At 38.2% G+C, this 25,849-nt stretch overlaps 1 protein-coding gene and 1 long non-coding RNA gene across 13 annotated transcripts in view; both read right to left on the reverse strand.

Moving 5' to 3' along the window:
- The window catches only part of DLG2 (discs large MAGUK scaffold protein 2), a 2,308,738-nt gene that overhangs the window by 329,184 nt on the left and 1,953,705 nt on the right, over positions 1 to 25,849 (reverse strand). For all 12 annotated transcript variants that reach the window (XM_081536923.1, XM_081536915.1, XM_081536921.1 and 9 more), the window contains one exon: positions 25,615 to 25,717. In XM_081536923.1, coding sequence (XP_081393049.1) covers positions 25,615 to 25,717 — 103 coding nt within the window. The remainder of the gene's footprint in view (positions 1 to 25,614; positions 25,718 to 25,849) is intronic.
- LOC145524518 (uncharacterized) lies at positions 820 to 18,923 on the reverse strand. Its single transcript, XR_014067619.1, has 2 exons — positions 16,569 to 18,923; positions 820 to 946 (listed from the first exon to the last, which is right to left on the reverse strand). It is a non-coding gene; the product is annotated as an uncharacterized LOC145524518 (long non-coding RNA).

Consider the following 25,849-nt stretch of genomic DNA (forward strand, 5'->3'; position numbering starts at 1 on the left):
TGCCTGGGAAATCCTATAGACAAAGGAGCCTGGTGGGCTACATAGTCCTTGGGGATCTCAAAGAGTCGGACACAGCTTAGCGACTAAACAACAACGATGCCAGAAATGAGAATGAAGACCAAATTTATATTTCTTATTATAAACTCCAATATCACATACATCATAATTTATTACCCACACAGATATACATCCTCCTGGCCAGTCCACTTGTGGGCCAAAGTCCTTGATCCTTAAGTTTACCAGGCAGGTTCTCATTTCACACCATTGCAGATCTGGGCTCAGGCTGTTCCCTCCTACTCTATCTAGTCACACTTATTCAAATACTACTGGATTCCAGAGCATGGTATAGCACAGATGAAGTCATGCATAAGTCACATATGAAGCCCAGCTCTCCCACTTAATGGCTGGTGAGATGGGAAAGATTACTTGGTCTCTTCAAGTCTGTTTCCTAATCCATAGAATGGAGAGAATATAAGTATGTACTTTATAGGCTTGCTATGAAGATTATATAAGACAATGCAGGTAATCTGCCTAGCCCCGTGACTGGCCTATAGTGAGCACTTAAAAATAACTTTAAAAAAATTGTCACAGTTCCAAGCCTACTTCCTATGCTCTTGTTTTGATTATATTTCTCTCTTCTTTACTCACAATACTGCAGTTGTACCATTTATATAATGTCTTGGGCTGTTTATTATTTTGCAATGTAACATCTTTATGGATGTGAGTGATGACCTTCCAGTGGAGAAGCCATAAAAAAGATGCTTTCAATAGCCACAGAGAAAGTGCACTTCAAAGGATGTGTTCATTTATTTTCATTGATGGATTAAGTGGTTAATTGATTGCCTCATTCATTTATTCAGTAGATACGCCTTGAGTATTTAAAGATTCATAGAGATGAATTAGAAAGATTCTGCCTTAAAGGAGAGAAAAAGAAATGTATAAATTGCTGCTGCTACTGCTAAGTCGCTTCAGTCGTGTCCGACTCTGTGCAACCCTATAGACGGCAGCCCACCAGGCTCCGCCGTCCCTAGGATTCTCCAGGCAAGAATGCTGGAGTGGGTTGCCATTTCCTTCTCCAGTGCATGAAAGGGAAAAGTTAAAGTGAAGTCGCTCAGTTGTGTCCGACTCTTAGCGACCCCATGGACTATAGCCTACCAGGCTCCTCCATCCATGGGATTTTCCAGGCAAGAGTACTGGAGTGGGGTGCCATTGCCTTCTCTGATAAATTACTGGGACATGAAGTGAAAAGTCACAAGTATCTGTAAAGTACAATGATGGTTCCAAAGACAGAAAGATGGCAACTGCGAAGCTTTACTGAGGAAGAACTGTTTTTGGAGGACAGGTTGTATGAGGTGATTAGAAACCAATTGGTGAGAGGTGGGTGGCTGAGTGGCAGAGGGCACATTCCAAATCAAGGTTTGTGTACCTGCACAGGCTTGGGGTTGGAGAGTGCAAGCACCCATGGTGAACAGCAAGAGAACAGCAATCAGATGGGGGCATCTAAAAGCTCTTTTCAAAATTCACTCAGCCCCCTAGGCTTTTTAATTAACACAACTGTGACCTTGGAAACCAGTAAATCCCTTTGATTCTGGCTGTTTTTATTGATTTTTGGTAGTAGGACTTCAATTTTCAGTGGGTTCTCCCTGAATTCATTGTCCAACTAGTTACACTCATGCCACTGTCCTGCCACTCCACATATTTCTTTGAAAAGTAACTTCTCTCTCTTAGAGAGGTTCCTCTTGCCCCCAAAGTATAGAATATTTGGGCTTCCCATGGCTCAGATGGTAAAGAATCTGCCAGCAATGAGGGAGACTCCAGTTCAATCCCTGGGTCAGGAAGATCCCTTGGAGAAGGGAATGGCAACCCACTGCAGTATTCTTGCCTGGAGAAACCCATGGATAGAGAAGTCTGGTGGGCTACAGTCCATGGGGTCACAAAGAGTCGGACATGACTGACTGACTAACACACATACACACAGAGGACTTTGGAGGGCTTTGTGTTTATTTAAAATGCATAAATATCTCAGCAATAAAATTTATACCAGCAGTTGAAGTGGACCAGCGAACCTGCTGTTCTTCACTAGGGAAGGTTCTATAAAGAAGTAATTACAACACTGATAATAATTACCAGCTCAGTTTAGCTCTGTCCCAGATCCCAGAACACACAAGTAGGGCATCAGAAAAGGAGTCTTGAAGTTCCTGTAGATGTTCTATTAAATCATCCCAGCATGGATGACACCAAGCTTGGTCTATGATTTTTGGAGGGCAGAGAGGACATACTGACCTTCTCTGCTTAGGAAGTTTCTATTCACTTCCATAAACAAAAAGGCCTTGACAGTGAAAAAAAAATTTTTTTTTTTTGGTTTTTTGGCTTTTTTTGAGTTGCTTAATAAACAAAGTCAATACCCTTAAACCCATTGACTGGGCAATATCATTGGGACCTTCTTGAAAGTTTCTGAAGTTTACATGTTCAGGACATGAGCATGTGGACACATTCAGTTCATTAAAATCTCTGTGCCTAAGAAGTAGAAACTGTCTCCAGGTTTAAACTATATGAAAAAGAACAGAACACCAAATTTGAAAAGCCCAGCTACAATTGTCATTATCAACAGCTGACAAAATTGAAGTTCAAAGAGGTTGAATGACCTGGGTCTTATACGTGCATAAGTGCAAAAGCTGAGACCCAAATTCCAAACCCATGCTCTTTCTTTTTTCTAGATTTCAGTTCAATGCCTGTTCATTCTTTGCTCTAATCTTATCATCTCCCTCTATCCTAAAAAACCTTTTCCAAATAAATCAGTTACAAATCCAGTCTCCATGTCCATGGTCACAGTCTCTTTGCTAGATAACTGTAGCAGCTTGCTAACCTCTCTACCTGTCTCTGGTCTTCCCCCAACCTTCTGCTGAGGACACAACTGAGAGAAGTATCTTAAGTACTACACAGAATGCACTGGAGTCTTTTAACACCTTTGGAATGTTCCTCATTGTCCCAAGTTGTTGTTTGTTGTTTAGTCACTAAGTTGTGTCTCTTTTCCGACTCCATGGACGGTAGCCCTCCAGGCTTCTCTGTCCATGGGATTCTCCAGGCAGGAATCCTGGAGTAGGTTGCGATGCCCTCCTCCAGGGGATCTTCCTAGACTCAGGGATCAACATTGTATCTCCCGCATGAGCAAGTGGATTCTTTACCACTGAGTCACCTGGGAAGCCCTTATCCTAAGTGGAAAGAATTAAGTTTTTAACATGGGTATTAGGCCAGTTCCACATCCCACTTCTTACTTTCAAATTTCTCTCTAGTCAGGTTCATTGTCCTACAGAGTGATAGTCTTCCTCTCTCTAGTTCATTCGTATTAATAACTCGTTTTAAAAAATATTGAGTGTCTATTCCATGGCAGATCTCAAATTCTGAGATTTCCACTTATAAAATGGAAATATGTAATATACCATGTAAAATATTTCCATTTATAAAACGGGCATTGCATCTAGTCCAGGGCATTTAGAACAGGAGGTAAGCCAATATGGCTAAGGGTCTGAGCAACAGTCTCTGAAAAACTGTTCTGGTGGATCCCTACCTGTATAGGAATTGTTTAGGAGTGAGAAAGAAGAAACTTCTCTCAGTCGTGTCTGACTCTTTGTGACCCCATGGACTGTAGCCCGCCAGGCTCTTCTGTCCATGGAATTCTCTGGGCAAGAATACTGGAGTGGGTTGCTATGCCCTCCTCGAGGGGATCTTCCCGACCCAGGAGTCAGACCCAGGTCTCTCACATGGCAGGTGGATTCTCTACTGTCTGAGCCACCAGGGAGGGAGAGGCCATTTCTAAATGAATGGGAGAGTGCCTCACACCAGTTTATCCAAAATCCTCATGATACTATCACATAACCAGAAGCATATATAGGCATTTGCTACCAGACAGAGCTGGGAAAATCAGAGTAGGGGTCATGGTGGTGTGGTTTATGGTTGAGGGAGTAGTTTGTTACTCTGCGACCCCCAGTTTTTGGATCTGGAGAGTGCTGATGTGTAATAGATACTAAATAATATATGGTTGTTGTGTCAATGACCACATTTGGGCAGACAAAATCATATTAAAACAACATGAATGAGTAGTGCTGAACAGAAACCAAATAGCAAATGCCAGTTGCCCTAGAAGAGTGCATAAAGGAGGTAGAAGTCTAATGTCATGGACCTTGCCTTGATCTGGAGGTTGGATGCGGGTCCCTTTATCTCTCTATCGGTACTTGGGACTTAACTATCTTCAAGGCACTATTCTAAGAGCCTTCCAAATACTAACGTATTTCCTCTTCATGATAATCTTATAAAATAGCTACTATTATTAACTCCATTTTACTAATGAGGACACCGATGCACCAAGAGGTTGAGGACCTTGCCCAAGGTCTAATGTCATGGACGTTGCCTTAATCTGGAGGTTAGATGGGGGTCCCTCTATCTCTCTATCAATACTTGGGACTTACTATCTTCAAGGCACTATTCTAAGAGCCTTCCTAATACTAACTCATTTCATCTTCATAATAATCTTATAAAATAGCTGCTATTATTTACTCCACTTTACTAATGAGGATACTGGTGCACCAAGAGGTTAAGGACCTTGCCCAAGGTCTCATAGCTAAAAACGGACAGATTTAGAATTAGAGCACAGAGAGTCTGGCTCCAGAATCTGTGCTTTGACCCCTCCACTACAATGCCTCTTTATTTACCCAGTAGGTGTTCTCTAAATATTTCAGCCACTGTAATGATAGCTCCTTTGAGGCCAGATGTCTGAAGTCTATCCCAGCCTCAGGGAGAGGCAAAGTCAGCTCTCAGACTGCAGAAGTTAGGCTAGTAGCCCTGCCCTGTGGGTGCTGGCATATAGGAAGGTACATGTCCTGGATCTGACTTGGGCACGATCCAGGTTTCTGGAAAGATCATTCAAAACTCTACCCCAAACTGTCTGTTCCATTATGGTATTAAAATGCCATCTCCCTCTCCCATTGTCCCTTTTCTAGGATGGAAAGAACTAATGTTGAGGAAAATGTGTTGACTTTCTTTGTTCCTTTTTTAATTTCTTTCTTTTTTGGTCTCTAATGTTGTAAAAATGTAGCCTAAAGAAAGCTCTACGTAAATGTTCATAGTTACATGTCAACCTTTGTTTTTCATCAGTGTTTAAGATAATTTTTTAAATGTCTTCATTTTCTCTGAGGCTTATGGGATGGAAAATAAACAACAGAAAATCTACAGCAAATTCTTTTTTTTTTTTTAGATTGTCAATAAATAGAAGAATTAATTGAAACACTTAGAGGTAGCAGATTTGTTTTGTTCATTCTCCTGATAGTTTCTATCTTAAAGAAGAGATTCATCTTTTTAAATTTCATGTTATTACTACATTACTTAGAGTTTAAAGTGCTGAGCCTTGCATTGTTATTTTATATCCAGAGAGGAAAAGTCTTTGAATTTGGACTTGCTTTTGAACAGAAATCACAAAACTGTGCACAGGAGCCCAAATGTGGGCGCTGGTATGTGCCACTAACAACATGCCTTCAGTTCTAATGGAGAGATTAGATGTTTCCCAAATAAGGGTTAGGATCCAGTACATAAAGCAGTGTATATTTTCATCTATAGGAATTCATTTTGGGCTTCCCCAATGGCTCGGCAGTTAAAGAATCCGCCTGCAATGCAGGAGACATGGGAGATATGGGTTCGATCCCTGGGTCAGGAACATCCCCTGGGGGAGGAAATGGCAACCCACTCCAGTATCCTTGCCTGGGAGATCCCATGGACAGAGGAGCCAGGCTACCGTCCAAAGAGTCGAAAAGAGTTGGACACAACTCAGCACGCGCACGGCACAGCACGTAGACAGACACTTCAGGCAAATACGGTAGTCAAATAGACCTCGCTTTTTTCAGCCTTTGAGAGTGGGGAGTCCTTGTTCCCAGTGTGGAGCAAAGGGCTGGAACAAAGGAGACATATGCACATATTACTGTAGGAAAGCGCTGCCTAATCCCACCATGGAAAGCAAACGCATCAGAATCATGACTCAAATACAACAATGAAGTGATCGGGTGTTCTCGCCTGGGCTGTAGGTGTGGATAATAAATGAAAAGCAGGCCCATGTGGTGGAATCTTGAGGGCACTTGGCAGCATATAATGTCCACTTTCTTTCCTTGACATTGATCTTTGCTGGGCAACTTGGATGCTGGTGAATGCTGTCATCATCTTTTCTTCTTATAAACAATATGAGTAAGATTAATTTGGGGATATTTCACTGAATGCTTTCTTTTACAATAAGTTATGAGGTCAGACTATTTGTGACTGGTATTTCTTGTTTGTGATCCCTGGCAAAGCTGGGTTCTACTGTGTTCCTTCTTATCAGTATAGAAAATGAGAAAAAATGAGGCTGTGTGCCTGTCTTTAATTCTGTTATCAACAATTGAGGGAAAATATATGTGTTTTGCATGTTGCCAAGGCAATCTTTTATAAACAAACTGTCATTGTTAATTTTGGGCAGTGTTTCTGATTCATTACTAGCAATGACTTTGCATATTATAATGTCTTAGAATCTGATATGTAAATCAGAATCAGATATGTACATCATTGAATCCATGCCCCTTGCATTGGAAGCACAGAGTCTTAACCACTGGACCACCAGGGAAGTACCTCAACATCCTTCCTTATCAACAGTATATACAATTATGGTTCAACATACCATAAGTAATTTTATTGAATACCTATTTTGTGCCTAACAGTATTCTAGGTACTGAAGATAAATAAAGCAGTCTAAATTCTTGCTCTCATGGAACTTATTTTCAAATAGGAGAAGGAAGACCATTAGCAAAAAATAATAATAATAATTATATGCAGTGTTAAGGAGAAATTGAAGCAGGCTGTCATCTTAGTATGAATATGTAATAACAGCATGCTGTGATGGTTAAGAACAGGGACACTGGAGCTCCAGCACTACCCTGCTGTGTGATCTCAAACAAGTTATTTAGCCTTTCTGTGCCTTAGTTTCTTTATCTCTAAAATGGGGACAATCATGGCCTCTATCTCAAGGACTTGCTTTATGGGTTACATGTATGTAAAGTACTTAGAATAGTGTCTGGCATTATAAGCACTTTGCAACATTTTCTTTCATTATCCTAGCATTTACTGAGCACTTTCTAGGAGCCAGGGGTTTTTTTTTTTACATTAAGATTAGATTCTTTAAAAAATTTTTTTTAAATTTATTTTTGGCTGTGCTGGGTCTTCATAGTTGCAGCTCATGGGCTCAGTAGTTGTGGCACACTGGCTTAATTGCTCCTTGGCATGTGGGATCTTCCTGGACAAGGGATTGAACCTGTGTCCTCTGCATTGGCAGGTGGATTCTTTAACCACTGAATCACCAGGGAAGTCCCAGGAGTTATAATTATGACTTGCTCATCAAAATTACCTTATGAAAAAGATATTATCAACTCCTTTTCACAGATGAGAGAATTAGAGAGGCTTAGTAAATTTCTCAAAGTCATGAAGCTAGAAAGTATCAGAAGCACTGTCTTGACTTCTGCTCTGTCCTCAAACATCTTTCTGTCTCTTTATAAGAAGTTTTGTTTTCTTCCAAATATTGAATTTCCAGCAGTTCAGTAATTAAACTCATTATGTCTGTAATCTCATGTTTGTGACTAGAATGATAATATATATTTTCTGACAATAAAATTCATCCTTTTCAGGGCTTTTTTCTGATTCTGATAATTTTTTTTCTTTCATATGTCTTTGTTTTGCAGCTGCCTAAAGTTCAGCTGTGCATTATCTTAGCAACATATTTATATATATTTGATGTCATTTTATTCAAATAGAATTCATTAATTATCAAAGTAATATTTTGCCCTTGGGAAGTTAGATATAATTTCCTGTGGCATCTATACTTTTTAGGTTAAATGCTTTAGTGTTGAGAGCTTTAGAAAGTATTTCCATTTGTGATGCTCCAGATTTTATCCATTTAGTTGAAATTCAAAATTGCTACTATTTTTCTTTTCATGACCTTTCCGATGTCTTTTTTCTCTTCCTAATCATAGTTCCATTTAAACCAAATGACATGCAGAAATCCTCACTTCAGTGGTAATCTGCTTTCTTTTTATATCCAGTTTTAAACCATAATCACTACTCTCTTCCTTCAATTGCTCAGACACTCGGTGTGCATTTTATTAAGCAACATCTTGCCAGATTTAAGGAAAGTGCCCTCTTAGAGCAAAGGGGAGTTCTAGAGCCCCAGGGCTTAGCAGTACAATGTAGCTTTGCAGATTTTAAGACCATGCATGTTTAATGAGGCTTTGAAGAGAAGTGCTATCAAATGTACAAACATGTCCTATATTAGTTGTGTGATCATGGACTTTTTTCCTTTCTAAAGAAGTGAGGAATTAAAAAAAAAAAGAAGTGAGGAATAGGTGAGGACACAAAGTGTGATAGTTGAACTCTGTTGGCCCCTCTTGGAATCAGGGAGACCACTGTTGGACTTCTGCTTCTGCCACTTAATTGTGTAACTTTTCTGAGATTTATTCCCTCTTGCATGTAAAAGAGATAATAACGTAACAGTGTTTGTGAAGATGAAATGGTTAACATGTAAATATTGAGACATGCTAGCCACAGTGATAACAGTTATCATTATTAGTTGTTACCTACTCTCTCCATGTTCATTTGTGGGGTTTTTTTTTTTTTTTTGAGTTCTTGAAACTGGTTCATTTCTTAATAGGTGGACAATTCATGGTGATAAAATCAGAAACTCACAACCGTTTATTTTTATTATTATCTTAGAGCCAGCACCAGCTTCTCCACAGGGTCCAACCCATTTTCAAGATGCTTGGGCTTAAAAAAATCACCAGCACTCAGATCTTCATTGATTGATTCCGTCATTTATTGAAACCTTATTCACTACCTACTGTGATATCTCTTTTACCATGAAGCTTATAGTCTGTAGAGAGATTGGACAGTGCTTTACACGAATTGCAAGACTGAGAGAGAAATGTAGCTGTACAGGAAACTGAGACAGCATGTAGGAAGCAGTGTTACTCTATTGGGGATGGAGTGAAAGCCAGGAAGCCTTCCTGGAGGTGATGATCTGTAGCTCACTTTTCAAAAGATAAAGAATATGTCAAGTAGAAAAAGGAAGAAGGAAATTCTGGGCAGAGAGAGTAATAATTGCTAAGTCACAGAAGATGAAAACATATAAGGCTTAATATGTGAATTTAAGTTTTATTCTAAAGACCAACTCTCATTTTATAAAATAAATAGATTGTATTTTATATTCAGATATAATGCATCTTCTTTATATCTTGTTCTATAGTCTCAAGCTCTCTGTAATTTTCTTTTTTGGGGTTTATAATTAGGAAAGACAAAGATAGAATTGCAATGAGGAAACACAAGTTGTGAGAAATTTAACATCTTAGAGGGAAAAACCCTACAATAATGCATTGTATATTTCAATATCATCAACAACCACAAAATGATCAAATAAAAGATTAACAAGAAAATCTACTTTCTTTGCTTCCAATTAGAAGATGAAATATGCATTTATCAGAAGACTATTAAAAATGTTTTCTGTTGAATCTACTAGAATGAAGGGGAAATGTGTTCCTAATTGTAAATAGAACTATCCAGGTTGAGAACATTTGATTTTTCTCATTATTTTATCAGCATGTCTTCCCTGCTACCCTCCTCCCAACCCCAGCCATCTTCACATCTTTATTTCTTTGGACTGTGTTTTGATAATGATTGTGTAGACACTCTACTTTCATTATTTCTCACTAATAGTTACTCAAAGCAACTATTTGTCTGCAATTTTATGGGTAATTGTGTTTCTTTAAAAATATCCTTTCTGTTTTTGCTGCTCACTGCTAAGTCACAATAGCTGAGAATTATCACTGAAACTCTTAACATTCCTCCTTTTGCTTCCTAGAAGAGTCTTCCACAATGAATGATACCTATTTTTAAGAAATTTAAGTATCTAAAAGAAAATAAAAATATTAAAAATTTGGATAAGATAGGCTGTGATTCTTTATATTACAAAGAAAAGAATCACTTATAAAGACTCTTCTGAGTGACCTTAAACAAAGAGGAATTTATATATTCACTATCCCATAGTAAAGATTATTAAATACCTTTATATGAAATTATATGAAACTAGGTAACTCTTGCACATATTTCCAAGAGCATGCGTTGATTTTAACCCTGATTTAAGATCCCTTTGGACTCCAGTGACCCCATTTGAGGATATTAAGTGTTTCAAATTTTTCCAAAAAAAAATCATACCACTTAATGATGAACAATTGCATGAAGGTTTCTTTTAGAAATTATGATCCCCTGGCAATCTACACTGCATATTAAGTATTATGATAGTCACATTGAAAGAAAATGTAACATTTATAAAAGTATTTCTGACTTGAGAAAAATATCTTAATGTATGAGGAGCAGATGTAAATGGTAACCCAACTAAGAAATAACAATTTTTTATTTGTTGATTCTCTAGACTGTTAAGCATTCTCCTATCAAACATTTTTTTTCCTCCTTTAAAACACTGCAAATAAGACTTCCTCTCTGCTCTTAGTTTCAATTTACACTTAGATAAGTTACTCATTAATTACATGGCTGCCTGTAAGGGCAAAAGGAAATGAGGTCGATGGAGATGAAATGGAAACAAGACTTCTCAGCATATAAGTTTTAATATTATCTTGATTTTTGAACTCATGTAATTATACTACCATTGAAAAATAAGCTTAAAATGATACACCATTCATCATCAATCGAACATTCACCCACTAAAAACATAAATTTTCCCAAAATATGTTTATTTAGCAACTTATGGAAAGCTTGATCATTCTAGATTGATTCAACTATCCTTATCGTGATAAAAGAATTATGAAACAGTATAATGCTAAAGAACATTTGAAGAACAGTATGAAGCACAAGGGACTTCCCAGGTGGCACCAGTGGTAATGAATTCACCTGGTAAAGAATCCAGTGCAGGAGATGAAATTTTGATCCCTGGGTGGGGAAGATCTCCTGGAGAAGGAAATGGCAACCCACTCCAGTATTCTTGCCTGGAAAATTCCAAGGACAGAGGAGCCTGGTGGGCTACACTTCATGGGGTCACAAAGAGTTGGACACAACTGAGCCCACACGCCACTGCCATGAAGCGCAAGAAATACAGTCAGAGCATCTAGGTGCAAGCTCAACCCGCAGCACGTACTCTCATGGACCAGTCACATTACTTCCCTGACCTTCACTTTCCTTATCCGTGAATTAGAATGATGATAATATCACTTTTCTATTCACCTCTTGGAGTTGTTCTGTATATCAGAAGAAAAACTGTAAAGTCTCATACTAGTGCTAGTTAATATTTTAGATTTTATTCAGTGTTTCCAAGACTTACAGAAAGGTGCAAAGTTACCATTCAGTTCACTGGGAAAAAAGTATTTGGTTTGTTTAATTTTTTGTTTTCACACAAAAAGCAATGAAAGTAAAACTGAGAGTATCTGATTTTGGCAGCCTGGTCAGCAATGATGACAGAATCAATCTAGGGAACACATAACTTACTCTCATAGATCAACTACTTTTTCAGCAAGCAAAATCAATATTTGGGAACTTTAGTTAACTCTCATGACTCCTAAAATACTTTTCAGTGGGGATGAATTCGCTCTGCCACCTGAGGTTCAAGAGAAACTGCAAGGCATGAACATTTGCTTAGCTCATTCATTCATTCTATAAATATTCATTGACCTCCTTCTGTGTGCCAGGCATGATTCTAGGCCTTGAGGACACAGCAGTGATTAAAACAGATAAAAGTTGATGCTTTCATGGAGTTTACATTCTGGTGGAAAATTAACTGAACTTACAGCTGTTTTTGGCTCTAACCACACAAACATATGCACCTTAATTAAAACAGCCATTCTCACCTTCTGCTAAAACAGCTTAAAACTGATTTTTGGTGGCATAATCCTTCATGTGTCCAAGACCAAGCATGAAAAAAAAAGAAAGCTGCTCTAGTTGGAGTGGGAGGGAGGCAGGACTCAGCTGTCTCCTCCCATATTCCCTGACCTCTGCTCCTGCAGTTCTTTCACTGGACTCTAGGGGTCTTCAGAGAGCCTTTGGACACTCCCATTTATTTCCATATTGGTTCTATTTCTTGAAGAAATCTCTCAAAAAGCTTGTCTCTACAGCCTCCCAAGAGCTTTCTCATGTTCCTTTCCCCTCTGGGTCTGCTTCTTTCTCCACATAATAATCACATTATAGGCTTTCTAATAATTGTAATAATAATGAGTTAGCACTTATTGAGGATGTGCTATTTGTCAGGAACTGTGCTTAGCATTTTACATGCTTTGGGTCTCTTAATTCTCAAAATCATACTGTGTCATGGGTGTGAATCCCCATTTTACAGATAAAGAATGATATTCTGAGAGGTAAATTAATTTGTCTAAGAGCACACAGCTGCTAATGGTAGAGTTAGAATTTGAACCCTATCTATTTGATTTCTCAGTAGAAACTCTTAATCACCAATGCTTCCCATATTCTGGGAGGCTCTGGTCCTCTTAGGGATAATAACTCTAAGCACAGTGCCAAGCTCTGGTTAGAGCAGAAGGGCACAGTGTCTTCTATAACGAGCCTGTTGTTGAGGGCTGTGATCTTAGCTGTCATTTATGACAGCCATCTACATTCTAGATATTTCACATCCATTTCCTTCAATTCTTCCAGCAACTCTGTAAAGTAAATATGATAATTGCTTTGAAATAGGTGAAGAACTCCAGGCTCAGAAATGTTGTCAATCACATAAGTCCTCACAGGTAGTTAAGTGCCTGCCTTTATGCCAGTCTGGGGCCACAAATATTGTCAGAACTGAACCACAGACCCAAATCTCCAATATCCTGAAAAGAGCAACAACAGATTTAAAAAAGAGAGAGTAATTTTTTCTTTAATCTTGGATCCGCTCCCTGGCCAGGGTCTACTCCAAGACAGTCCTGCTTATCTCTGTTCTCAATCACATCTGGTTTCTAAACCTCAGGATCACACCCGCCTGTGGGCCCTGCCTGACCTGAACACTCCCATCTCTGTTTCCCCATCTGGCTTATCTTTTTCCCTTCTCTTCCTTTCTCCCTTCTCTCTCTGGGAATATGGCATTTTCCCTTCTTTGGATTATCCATGTTCTTTCCATCCCTTGCCATTTTTCTCTCCAACTGTTTTATCACCATGTGAATCTGGCTCCTCTTCCTTTCTCCTATGACAAGCAATCTAGTGCAGTGGTTGTTCTGGAGTCTTTCTGACTGAGACTGAATCTTGGTTTTACTCTACTGGTAGCTGTCTGACCTTGGGAGAACCACTTATGCTTTCTGAGTTTCTGCTTCCTCAGTTGTAAATGAGCAAATGGAAAAGGCAATAGAAATGATGCCATAGGTTCTTGAGAAGTTTAAATAAGTTAACATATACAGAGATTTTTGGTTTCCTCAGTGGCTCAATGGTAAAGAGCCCGCCTGTAATGCAGGCAGCGCAGGAGATGTGGGTTCAATCCCTGGGTGAGGAAGATCCCTTGGAGGAGGAAATAGCAACCCACTCCAGTATTCTTCCCAGGAAAATCTCATGGACAGAGGAGCCTGGTGGGCTATAGTCCATCGGGTCACAAAGAGTTGGGCACCACTGAGTGACACACACACACACACACACACACACACACACACACACACAAACACATAGTGAGTGCTCCATATAGGCTAGTTTCAATTATTCTCTTTCTTGAAATCATCTTCCTTTTTCTCTCATCATTATTTTCTTATACTTGAGTTGAAATTAAAAAGTGAACAGTTTATGTAAAATAGATACATTAATTCATTGGCATCATTTATGTTTTTGTTTGGTCTACATTTATTAAATGCCCACTATGAGCTAGGCACTGTGCTAGGGACCAGGGATATAACAATGAACAAAATATGCTTTTTCTTGAAGGGTTTACTCGTCTTCTAACTAGTCAAAAATGCTTTCCCACTGCTAAGGCAACTGAGACAAAGAAGTAGAAGATACGCCATTGCTACATTGTTTGTGATATCAAAAGGTTAAAATGATCAAATGCCCACCAATATGGGACTGGTTAAATAAATCATGACACTCTCTACAGTAGAATTCTTTGCAGCTATAAAAAAAATGGAATGAGAAAGTACTTTAGCTACTAATAGAAAATATGTATAGTATTTATATGTATATAAATATATGTATAGTATTGTTTGGTGAAAAAAGCAAATTGTAGGAAAAAACGCTTTGCCATATTTTGATAAAAGGATGCATTCATGTATTTTAGTAAGCCCTTAACGTATGTCAATTGGATTTGTCCCTTACTTTACCCCCAGTCTGCCTACTTCCCTCCACCTGTTCTTCAGCTGATCCCACCCCCTTGGTGAATGTTTTTCAACTGGTCCTTCCCCAGCCCCTTCGGAGCTCTCTGGTTGTTATCTATTCAGCAGCCAGATTCATCCTTTTGAAAAGCAAATCTGATTCTGCCAACCTCTAGCTTAAAACCTTTCAACACTGCTGTTTTCTGGAGAAAGAACCAGTTACTTAACCCAGTCCTTGGTAATCTGTACCCACTCCCATCCCCACTGCCACCTACTTGTGCACAGACTTTCTCCCATTTTCTCTAGTTTGCTTTCAGTCCTTCCATCGCACCACTGTCTCCTTTCCAGAGGTGACCTGCATGCCTTTCCCTCTTCCTTGTAACTCCTTCCTTGCTCTGCTTTGACAAATTCATGCCTACTCATTCTTGAGAGTAAAGAAAATATTATTTGGGGGAGATGCTTCCTTCTTAACCCTCTCTCTAGTTGTTTGTTTGTCTGGGTTTGATCTGGCTGAGTGTACTCTAGGGCTTCCCTGTGGTGCTAGTTGTAAAGAAATTTTCTGCCAATGCAGGGAACATAAGAGAGGCGGGTTTGATCCCTGGATTGGGAAGATCCTGGGAGGAGGGCATGGCAACTTGAGTATTCTTGCCAGAGAATCCCATGGATAGAGGAGCCTGGAGGGCTACAGTCCATGGGGTCACAAAGAGTCAGATACAACTGAAGTGACGTAGTATGCACATACACACTGTACTTTAAGGATATACTTGAGTTTCTAGACTCTAAGAGTCTAGATCCAAGTTCTTCTCTTTTTCTAAAGTGACCACCTTATTAGCTTGTATAATAAGCTAATATAATAGTAATATAATCACTAGTGTGATTTTACTTGGCCTCTGTATGTACCTTAGGGAAAGGGCCATGTCTGTTTTGCTCATCATTCTAGCTCTAGCATTCAGGGCAGTGTGTCACTCATCAGAAGCATTTCATAAACATAAGCTGAATAAAAACTGGATGAATGAATTTTTGTTATTCCTTAATTTTTGTAATGCATCAGCAGTTCTTTATTAAGAAAGCAAATTATCCTTAGCAGTGGAAACATGAATATGAGGAAACGGAAAGAGGGAATAAGAGAAGATTATTTTGAACCAAAGCACAATTTGGATACTTTTGCCTTCTACAGACTCAGTCAATGAGTCTACCAGGAATCCTATTTGGCTTAGGAACCTATAGAGCACATTAAAGATGTATACTTTGTATTTCCTAGGCTTGTTTTTGTTTCATGCTGAAGTTGCTATTACTTGAGATTCTGAGAATTTAAGATGTCCTATTTCAGCTTTCGGAGAAGGCAATGGCACCCCACTCCAGTACTCTTGCCTGGAAAATCCCATGGACGGAGGAGCCTGGTAGGCTACAGTCCGTGGGGTCGCTAAGAGTCGGACACGACTGAGCGACCTCACTTTCACTTTCCCCTTTCATGCACTGGAGAAGGAATTGGCAACCCACTCCAGTATTCTTGCCTGGAGAATCCCAGGGACGGCGGAGCCTGGTGGGCTGCCGTCTGTGGGGTCACATAGAGTCGGACACGACTGAAGTGACTTAGCAGCAGCAGCAGCATTTCAGCTTTCTGTGCACTTGATTTCCTGAAATTGATTTTTTTTTCATATTACTTTCTTTCAACCTCAATAAATCTATTTGTAGGCTTGGTAATTAAAATTTAATTTATTAAGAGGACAAGATTTAGGCTACAATGAGTCTATAAACAAAGAGATCATGTACAGTAAGTTGTTCATCTTGAAAGCCCCCACAAGCAATAAGTGCTTCCACTTGAATTACACTTAAAACTATTATTGAAGGGTTCAAATCCTGTTAAACACAGAGAAATTTCCATAGATACAGATCTTTCCCCTTCCCACAAGTGGATGAAAGCAGAATATCCACGTTTTAAAATATGTGGAATAAGAGAACATTTAGAAATTACCTGCTTGTAATTATCGGAGAAGGCAATGGCACCCCACTCCAGTACTCTTGCCTGGAAAATCCCATGGACGGAGGAGCCTGGTAGGCTACAGTCCATGGGTCGCTTAGAGTCGGACACGACTGAGCAACTTCACTTTCACTTTTCCCTTTCATGCACTGGAGAAGGCAATGGCAACCCACTCCGGTATTCTTGCCTGGAGAGTCCCAGGGACGGCGGAGACTGGCTGACTGCCGTCTATGGGGTTGCACAGAGTTGGACACGACTGAAGCGACTTAGCAGCAGCAGCAGCAGCTTGTAATTATTATTCTTAGATGACAAGTTTTAATTAGAAGACACAGTAAACTAACTTTTACAGAATGTCAGCTGGAAAGAGTCTTAAAAATAATCTTTCTAACCATCTTAATTAACAAGCAAGAGGATCAATGTTCAGAAGAGTGATGTGGCTTAAACGTGGTCAATAAAGCATTGGCTGCAGAGTCAGGGAAAGGAGAAGAAAGTTGTATTTTTACATTTGAGGACTGGCTTAAATAAGGGGATAGTCAAAAAGATATGGGGGTGAACTAGATGGGAACCCAGAATACTGAGTTAAATTAGGAGGTATTTTAAATCTGTTTTGGTTTATATTCTTCTTTTTGATGGAGTTAAGTTAGTAAGTATTTTAAATCTGTCTTGGTTTATATTCTTCTTTTCATCTCTGTGGAGACAGTTATCTAACATCCTGAAATTTATTAGCAAATGGGAGGGTTATCTAACAATGATTTGTGTTCACTTTGCAATGTTTGTATACTGAAGAATGGGATTAAGACTCTTCATTTCCATGTATGGAGAAGGCAATGGCACCCCACTCCAGTACTCTTGCCTGGAAAATCCCATGGACGGAGGAGCCTGGTAGGCTGCAGTCCATGGGGTCGCTAAGGGTCGGACACGACTGAGCGACTTCACTTTCACTTTTCACTTTCATGCATTGGAGAAGGAAATGGCAACCCACTCCGGTGTTCTTGCCTGGAGAATCCCGGGGACGGCGGAGCCTGGTGGGCTGCCGTCTCTGGGGTCGCACAGAGTCGGACACGACTGACGCGACTCAGCAGCAGCAGTTTCCATGTATTCGATCTGGATGTTTCTAAAGATGAATAAGGATCTTAGAGATGTTTCTGGGTTGTCAAAATGTCTCTAGCACAATGATTTACTTAGTCTCTTTCAGTACTAAGGAGTGAATGCTTTATGTTACCAGATGCCAAGGGATCTGCAAAATCATATAAAATTATTATATAGACGATATATACAAGGATTGATATATTTAATTATGGAATGAGAGTTGCTATGGGGATGGGAAGAGGGATGATACAGTGGGAGTAGGCATGACATATAATCATCTTTGTAAATATTTTTAATCCCTTTGAAATGATTTTGGGATATTGTATTCCCAGGGTAGAGAATGAGGTCAAGAGAGTTTTCTAAGAGTAGGAAATGGTATCTCCCTTTGTTGTCATTATATTTCTCTAGGTTCAAACTGCAGCATGGACAAGAGAGAGGGATTCAGCATCATGAATCATTAAAGTATCTGGAGAGAACCTTCTAGTGAATCTGTAGACTCAATTTCCAGGAATCATCTTTTTGGTCATATTTTATAATCCTATGTGTTAGATGGAGGCTGAGGAGAAAACGAAAGCAACTAGGAGAAGGATAGAAAAAGGATGCATTGAGGTAACATCCTGGGAGATTTCCAGTTGCTGGAGGTGGTAGTATCTGTTAGTGGATGTATATGTATATGAGAAAGAGTTGAAGAGAAAGACATGGCTAAGCAGTACAAATTCTAGAGTCATATGAAGGTTTGATTCCTAATATTTTGGTAAAAATTAGAATATACCAACCAGATTAACTAAAACAGATTTCATGTAACATACTTGGAGAAATCGGATATGTGGCAATAGACTATCTCTGAGGATGAACTGATTGATGACAGAAAGATGGATGGATAGATAAAGGGGGTTCCAGGAAGAATTTAGGATGAGAAAGAGGAGAATCGTAATACAGTTGACCTATTTGTTGAACTATCAATGTTTCCAAGTTGGTGGTTATTTTTTAAATTAACAATAATTGTTTATACTTTTAACACATGCACACACACACACACACACACACATATACTTAATTTAACTGTGATACATGAACAATAGCAATTAGCAACAGTAAACTAGAAAGAAAAGTAAAGTTGTGTACATGAGAAATCCCTGAGATGCCATGAGAATTTTTTAAAAATTCCTTTATGTCCTTTTGATCATAATGGCTTATCGGATGAGTTCTTGGGCTATTTAAGCCATCTGTCCTCATGAGCTATTATGGAGATTAAAAGACTTAAGGAATTTACGAGCTGCTCAGCTTTAGTAGCTATGACAGCTTTTAAGACATTGAACTGCTTTCTTATCTAGAGGCTGACTAAGCTTCAGCTCCCCTACCTGTGAAACGAAGAAGCTGGACAAGATAGTATTAGAGGATTCCTCCAACTCTTAATTTCTATTTCTCAGTGACTCTGGCTAAACCACACAGAATGCATCAAGTTAGCTAGACTGTGCATTCATTTCTTCTTAAATTATGCAAAAAATGTAAAGAAAAAAGGTGTTATGTTAGTGCAAAATGTTCAAGTAATGGAATTTTTGCTTCTATACCACCCAAGGTCATTAAAAAAAAAAAAAAATCTAGAATGTAATAACTGAAGAGTTAGTCTGTAAATACCTTATCCATCCTAACTTTTTCTTTTTGTAGGTAAGAAAACTTAGGCTCATAAAGATGAATAACTACCACAAGGTCACACAGCTGGAGTTAGGGTTGGTATCAGAATACTGGCCTCATTGAAGTCAAGAATCCTGCACGGTAATTTCCACTCTAAAGCTCATCTTGAATCTTCCCTGATGATGCTGGTACAATTTCTGATCAAGACCCACAGCTGGACCTTATGAATCTTGCCTGGGCATTTAAGATGCAGTTATTTGCACTGAGAAAATATTTTGATATATGCCACAGCTGCTCATTCATATGCATAAATCTACGTAGACACTGGTTTAAATAAAGAAATGTAGCTTACACTGCAAGTAAGTTTCTTGAATGTTGCAAATACTCTCCTTTCTGAGAACCTTAATGTGCAGAAGTTGCCAATATTCCTCCAAAGATAAATTGCCTATTAATTTCAAGCTTTCATCATATGTTTGATCCTACAGAGAGATGCACTATAGTCTCCAATTCTGCTTTAAGCTTGATGAATTAATTCAGAGTGGTTACTCTGAAGATCAGAGTTTCACTTCATGCTAAAAAAGAATATATACTTCCCTGCCCCCCGAATTAGCTACATAATTTAAAAGAAGTAAAAAAGATTATTTAAATTAATTTCTATTTTAAAAATAGTTAAGTTACTCAAAGAAAATTTATAGTGATGGCTGAATGAATTTTTGGTTCACCAAGCCATCCATCAAGATGGGGTTCAATCTTCCCTTATCCCAACTCAGTGCTTCTTTAACTCACTTGCCAGAGAGGCCATGAAGCTAAAGAATGAAGCCTGAACAGGTTCACTGTGTCACTGGCTGAGAAGTTCTAGCAAGATTTAGGATCTAGGTTGATAATCTGTGTTTAGAAGGGAGGGATAGGCAAAATAGAGGTGACATATGAACTTCTTACACCCCCTGAAACTTGATTTGTTTCTGGTAAAACCACTGAGATGTGACCGACCATTGAGTGACACATGTCAGAAACCACACCTTGTGATGTCTGGTTATGTGACTTTGCCCAGCACTCCTGGTAGGAGTCCCACCCAATAGTGTCAAATGGCAATTTTTGCAGAGTCCCTAAGTATTCTAGAGCAGTGCTTCTCAAAGTTTAGTATAGGTACACTAATAACCTATGGATCTTGATAAAATGCAGATTCTGATTTAGTTAGCTTGGGTTGTGACTCAAGATTGTGCCTTACTAACAAGCTCTCAGTTTCTATCTACGCTGCTGGTTCACAGATCATACTCGGTAGATGAAGACTCGAAAATAACTCCTCTCTTCTCCCAGCTTCCTACATGGCTCATTTCATCACTTCTTTTAGTCTCTGCTGTTAATACCTTAATAGCAAGAAGACCTTCCCTGCCCACCATATATTTCTCTGTCACATATCAGCCTTACTCTTCTTTCTATTTATTTATACTACTTATCACCTTCTGACCAATTTTATGTTTATTTGAAAGGGACACTTTGGTTCACTGATATATCATATTCCAAGAATGTTGACTGAGGCATAATAAGTGTTCAGCAAAAAAAAATAAATAAATAAAATCTATTAACTGAATGAATATGGCCACTCTGCCACAGTCCCATAAGCCAGACCACATTTATGAGTGTCCAGGCAATAATCACCTCTGTTCTTTGGGATTTTCCTTTAGGAACTCAGATTATTCTGTTGAAGAATAAAAGGTTGAGGAAACCAGGCTACTGGCTACTGAAGTCCCTGCTCACTGATGGGGACCACCATTGACTTCCTCCTTCCTACTTTCAGGCTGTTCTGAAGCCCTTGTAATGTCCCCAGCAATACTCTGAGTAGCCAAATTAAAGGCAAGAGGATATTGGTGGCTTTCACGGGAAGAGCTTGGCAATTAATTGTCTCCACGTTGTGCTTTATCCAACAATTTATATTGTTCATTTGATTCTCCTAGTGAATATCTCATGGTTTATTAGTTCAACCTCAGTCAGTAACCTCACACTATATATAGGTGCTATTATATCAGTGAGAAGGCAATAAATGCTATAAAGCTTTGCCCCAATCTGACCTAGGGGAATGCTATATTAGACTCTGTGACAAATGTATAATTAGGTTGTAATCAATGCCTCTTTTATTCATCAATGGTGTTAAAGTTGTGTTACCAAGCTCTAAAAAATGTGAGCTCTTTAATTATCTTTTCTTTGTTCTATATTATAGACCAACAGCTGTAGATTTTCTGCAGTGCAGGAGAAAGAGAGTTTATCCACTAGGGTTGCTAAATGTTTTGTAACAAAAAAACAAAAAGCACCACCTAAAAACAGCATCAACACCAAATGTCCAATGTAGCGATTCATTTACCATTTCTGCATCTAATATCAAAACCCCAGGCCATTCATTCAATATTCACTCTGCAAATATTTCTTAAACATCTGTTATTAATATTTTCCAACACACTAAAGATATTACATTATACTTCTAAAGCAAGCAGAGACACATTTGATAACCCTTTAATAAAGCATAGTCAAATTCACATTGAACATATTAACATGGGAGATAAAACGAGTGGTAGAAGGTTCCTTGCCCTCTAGAAGCTCGCTTGAGTGGAGGAATGTGCAAATTCCACAAGGGACGAACCAGGTGTCTGAATGTAAGTCTAGGGAACTCAAAGAAAGAGAAAATCAACAAGAGCTCAGAGAAAATCAACATTGATTCAGCAGACTAAAGATGACTTTGCAGTGGAATTGGCATCTGGGGGCCTTCAAGATGAGCAGGAATACTACCGGTAGAAGAGGAGAAAAGGGAATTTCAGGCAGGGAAACCCACATGAGCAAAGGCCCATAAACATTACAGTTCAGGACCTAGGTCAGGGACATGGAGCAGTCCTGTGAAGCAGAGGGACAGTGAAAAAGGACGATGCTGGTCAGTGGTAGTGGGGGAAGAGGGCATGGAGATTGGCTGGGATCATATTATGAAAGGCAAGGCATTGCATACAGGCATCTTGGGGTGATATCATTTAAAATGGTGATTCTGAAAGCAATGAAGAAGATGACAGAGAAGGGTAAGGAAATGTGTGTGTGTGTCTGTGTGTGTGTAGGGTGGTAGGGGGCATTATGTTTCTTTTTTCCAAGCAATGTTGGAGTAACTTCATTAATTGTATATAGGTAACAAATTTTTATAAGAATTAATTTCTCATATTGCTTAAGTGAAATTTTTTCTGAAGTATCAGATACAAGATCTTTTAAAAAAAGAAAATAACTCAATTATTTCCTTTCTATTACTAAGGTAATACTTGTTAATTTCAAAGCAAGCATGTGATACCAAATGGATAAAAAGAAAGGTAGTAGAAAAGAATCACAGTCATACCACCAGAAGAAAACATTGTATGTGACTCTTTAAATTTGGCTTTAATTCTACCACCTAAAACTAGACATTGAATAATATTGATGATGGATAGAGTAATTCACACAACTGGGACCAAGCTCATTTTAAGCAAAAGTGAGTATAACAACTTTGGTCTTACCCTGTGCAGTGAAAATTGCCAAGGAAGACATTTATTGCTATGTTATGATAATTATAAATTATTTACCATTATTTCAAAAAATGTGCTAAGTATTATGAAATACACAGTTGGAAATGGTTTTATATTTTGCATACCACACTTGTTTAGCACATTTTCTGCTTTGAAGCAAAAATGAAAAATAAAAGTAGTAAAAATGAATCCCTTCAATCTTCAATTACTGTCAAGTGAAAACTCAAGTACTGAAGAATGGAAAACCTTTCTTCATTAGTTCAACAACTTTGTAAGAAACACCAATTATATGTACAGTACTGAAAAATCTATCTACAAACAAAATATAGGTTTTGGTGTCTGCAGCACTTTGATCTCACAATCTTAGGTAGGTATTTTTTCTCCCTGCTCTCTGGAATAGAATTCCCACCCATTTTTTCAAAGTCTGTTTCCTTTTTCCCATTTTCATGAAGTACTCTTGTGCTGGCCTGGCTCCTTCAGGATTATTCCTTCTGTGACATTCCATAATTCTTAGAGATGGTTCCATGATCATACAGTTTTAGTCATCTCTCATCAGGAACTGATCTCTATTAAATGTATCTAAGTTTTTTCTCCTGAATAAGATAAAAAAAAAATTTCCTTAAAAACAAAGAACTGAGATGTAGGTAAAGGTGGAATTTTCTGAATATCTACTAATATTGAGCAAGGCATCTAGAGTTTTCCTGATAAAATGATTTGAATGTAAGTGAAAAACATAATTCCCCGAAAGCCTGATTCTTGACCGTATCATGAGAGATGTCAATAAAATCAGTCTTAGCATGGATACCTTGCAATACTGATGCAAATGAAGGGGACTTGGTGAGAACTTCCTAATGGAATCTCATAGCATATTCTTCTTTTCAATTGTTATTTTAAAGTTAAATTGTTCATTATTTCTTAAATATGTTGTATAATTTAGATGTCCCTAACTGACCTGAACAACAATCCAATCAGTTTTCCACTTGAAAAAATAGTTAAATTAAGGTTCAGTTACCCATTAAATTTGCAAAGGGAGAAAAAATGATTGCTTATTGTTGCATTACCACATTTCCAACTGATTTAAAGCCATGACAAATTAGAATGCAGTTAGACTATTAAAACAGGCAAGTCATTCTGTGAATTTGATTTGTACTTTGGCATTTTGAAATACTAAGCTTGTTGTTGTTATTTGCAGATTTCTTTAGAAGCACTTTAAAAATCGATTTATGTGATTTATAAGACATGTTTTGAACAGGCATCTTGATAAAGTACAGCACAGTATCCGAAGTGAGTTTATTGCTTAAAGGAAACAAAGCTGTAAGGAAGCTTAGGATGAAGATTTATGCTGATAGAACTAGGACATGCTTATCCTTTACTGTAACTTTTAAAGCTTGGAATCATTCTGCTCAAGGTTATTTGAATGACTGTCTCCACCATCAAGAATTTCTAATTGGTATAACTATAGTTTGGATCATTTTATCAATCTGAAGAATTGAGATGAAAGTTTTCAGGGATATTTATGCCTTGTGTCAGGTCATACAATTTGAGACAAAGAAAACAGCTATCAGTAAAATGAAGCAATCTCACGAACAAGTTCTTAATCTATATGAAGTAGAATTTGTTCATTAAATTGTATTAACCCAGATCTTTTCATTTTCTGTTTTACAATGGAGCTGTTTTACTTTGGAGTTGTTTATTCCTATTAGAAGACATATCTACTAAATTTTAAGAAGTAGAAAAACTTCTCAAAACTGTCTAAACTGTCTAACACGTTTCCTTGGTGATACTATCTTCCATCTTTGACAAACACAAATCCCCTCTTCCCAGGTGGCTCTCTGGCCATATCTGTGCTAGGCCAATAGAAGAAAGCAATCAATACTTTTTTGGGGGGGTATAACTTAATTGCCTAACTGACCTGACCTAAATTCTAAAGTCAGGCAAAGTGAAAGTAACATATCAAAATGCATAATGGCAGTTTTCTTTATTCTCTTGTAAAACATGTTATTGGCCACCATTAATGGTAAAATCTTAAGATGTCACAGGAAAGACAAACCTCAATCTTCCAAACATCAATAAAACAACTGATGCTAAGAAATAATCATTTGAAAAGGCCAAATAAGCCTCTCCATACCCATATGCACAAAGGCTCTTTCTTGAATGCACCTTGTACTTTCATGCTCACCTGTTAAATTCTTCTCTCTGCTAGCCACGTGAACCAAAAATGGTTAAATATGTTTCTTGAAGACAAAACCATATTCCTCTGTTTTTCTGTACAAAGTCTAGTCCACAGTGATATATGTAACTATATTTCATTAACAAAAGAGAAATTTATATATATATATATATATATATATATTTGCTAATTTGCTAAAAAATCAACTCCACAATAGGTAACATCCCAATTGTCTCACTGAACCTTATTCTGATCATAGAAACAGATTTTGAAACAAATTAAAAAAAAACAGGGTTTGGTAATCCAATTTAGAATATCTTATCAAGTTTTAGTTGGCTAATTCAACTCAAGATATCTCACCAAGTCTCAGGGTTTATAGTGATGTATTCCAAAACAAGGGAAAGTATGGCAGAAAAGGCAAAAATAAAATAAAATTCCACATCAAGGACATCCAAAAACTTAGTGTTAATAAAAATAAGTCATTGCCACAGGAGAGAATATGGTCTGCTGATCACGGTCTATTTCTATAGACAAGATCTCTCCCCTTGCTTCCTAAATCTTAATTGTTTTTATAGTATCCATTGCTGACCAAAAGTGTATACCAGGTAAGACTGTAAATGAAATAAAGTTGATGCCAGTTGTTATTTGTTTGAATTTGTATTTGCAAACAGGCCTTTATAACTATTAGATTTTTTTCCTTGGAAGATTAAGAGTAACAAAACCTCATGTTCTTTGGACGTGAACCACCAATTTTTCACCATAGATTGTTTTTAAAAATCTTGTTGGTAGTAACAAGTTAATATCGGTGATCAGAAATGTGGTCACACATTCACACAGAAACACATCAGAACATTTTAAGTCTGAGTTCTCACTGACCTTCAGGTTGATATTGTGCTATAATCGTCACCGTCTGTCCAGCCCCCTTCAGTGCTGCAGCAGCCTGTTCATGGGATGCTCCACGAAGGTCAATGCCGTTCACCTGAAAGAGAGGAAGCCAGAGAATTTTGTTACTTCATAAGGCATGTTATTCTGATGTGTGCTCAGTTGCTCAGTCGTGTCTGACTCTTTGCGACCCCATGGACAGTAGCCCACGAGGCTCCTCTGTCCATGG

The sequence above is a fragment of the Giraffa tippelskirchi genome, chromosome 10 (genome assembly GCF_054371585.1).
Source record: "Giraffa tippelskirchi isolate mGirTip1 chromosome 10, T2T-mGirTip1v1.2.pri, whole genome shotgun sequence".
Classification (NCBI taxonomy): Eukaryota; Metazoa; Chordata; class Mammalia; order Artiodactyla; family Giraffidae; genus Giraffa; species Giraffa tippelskirchi.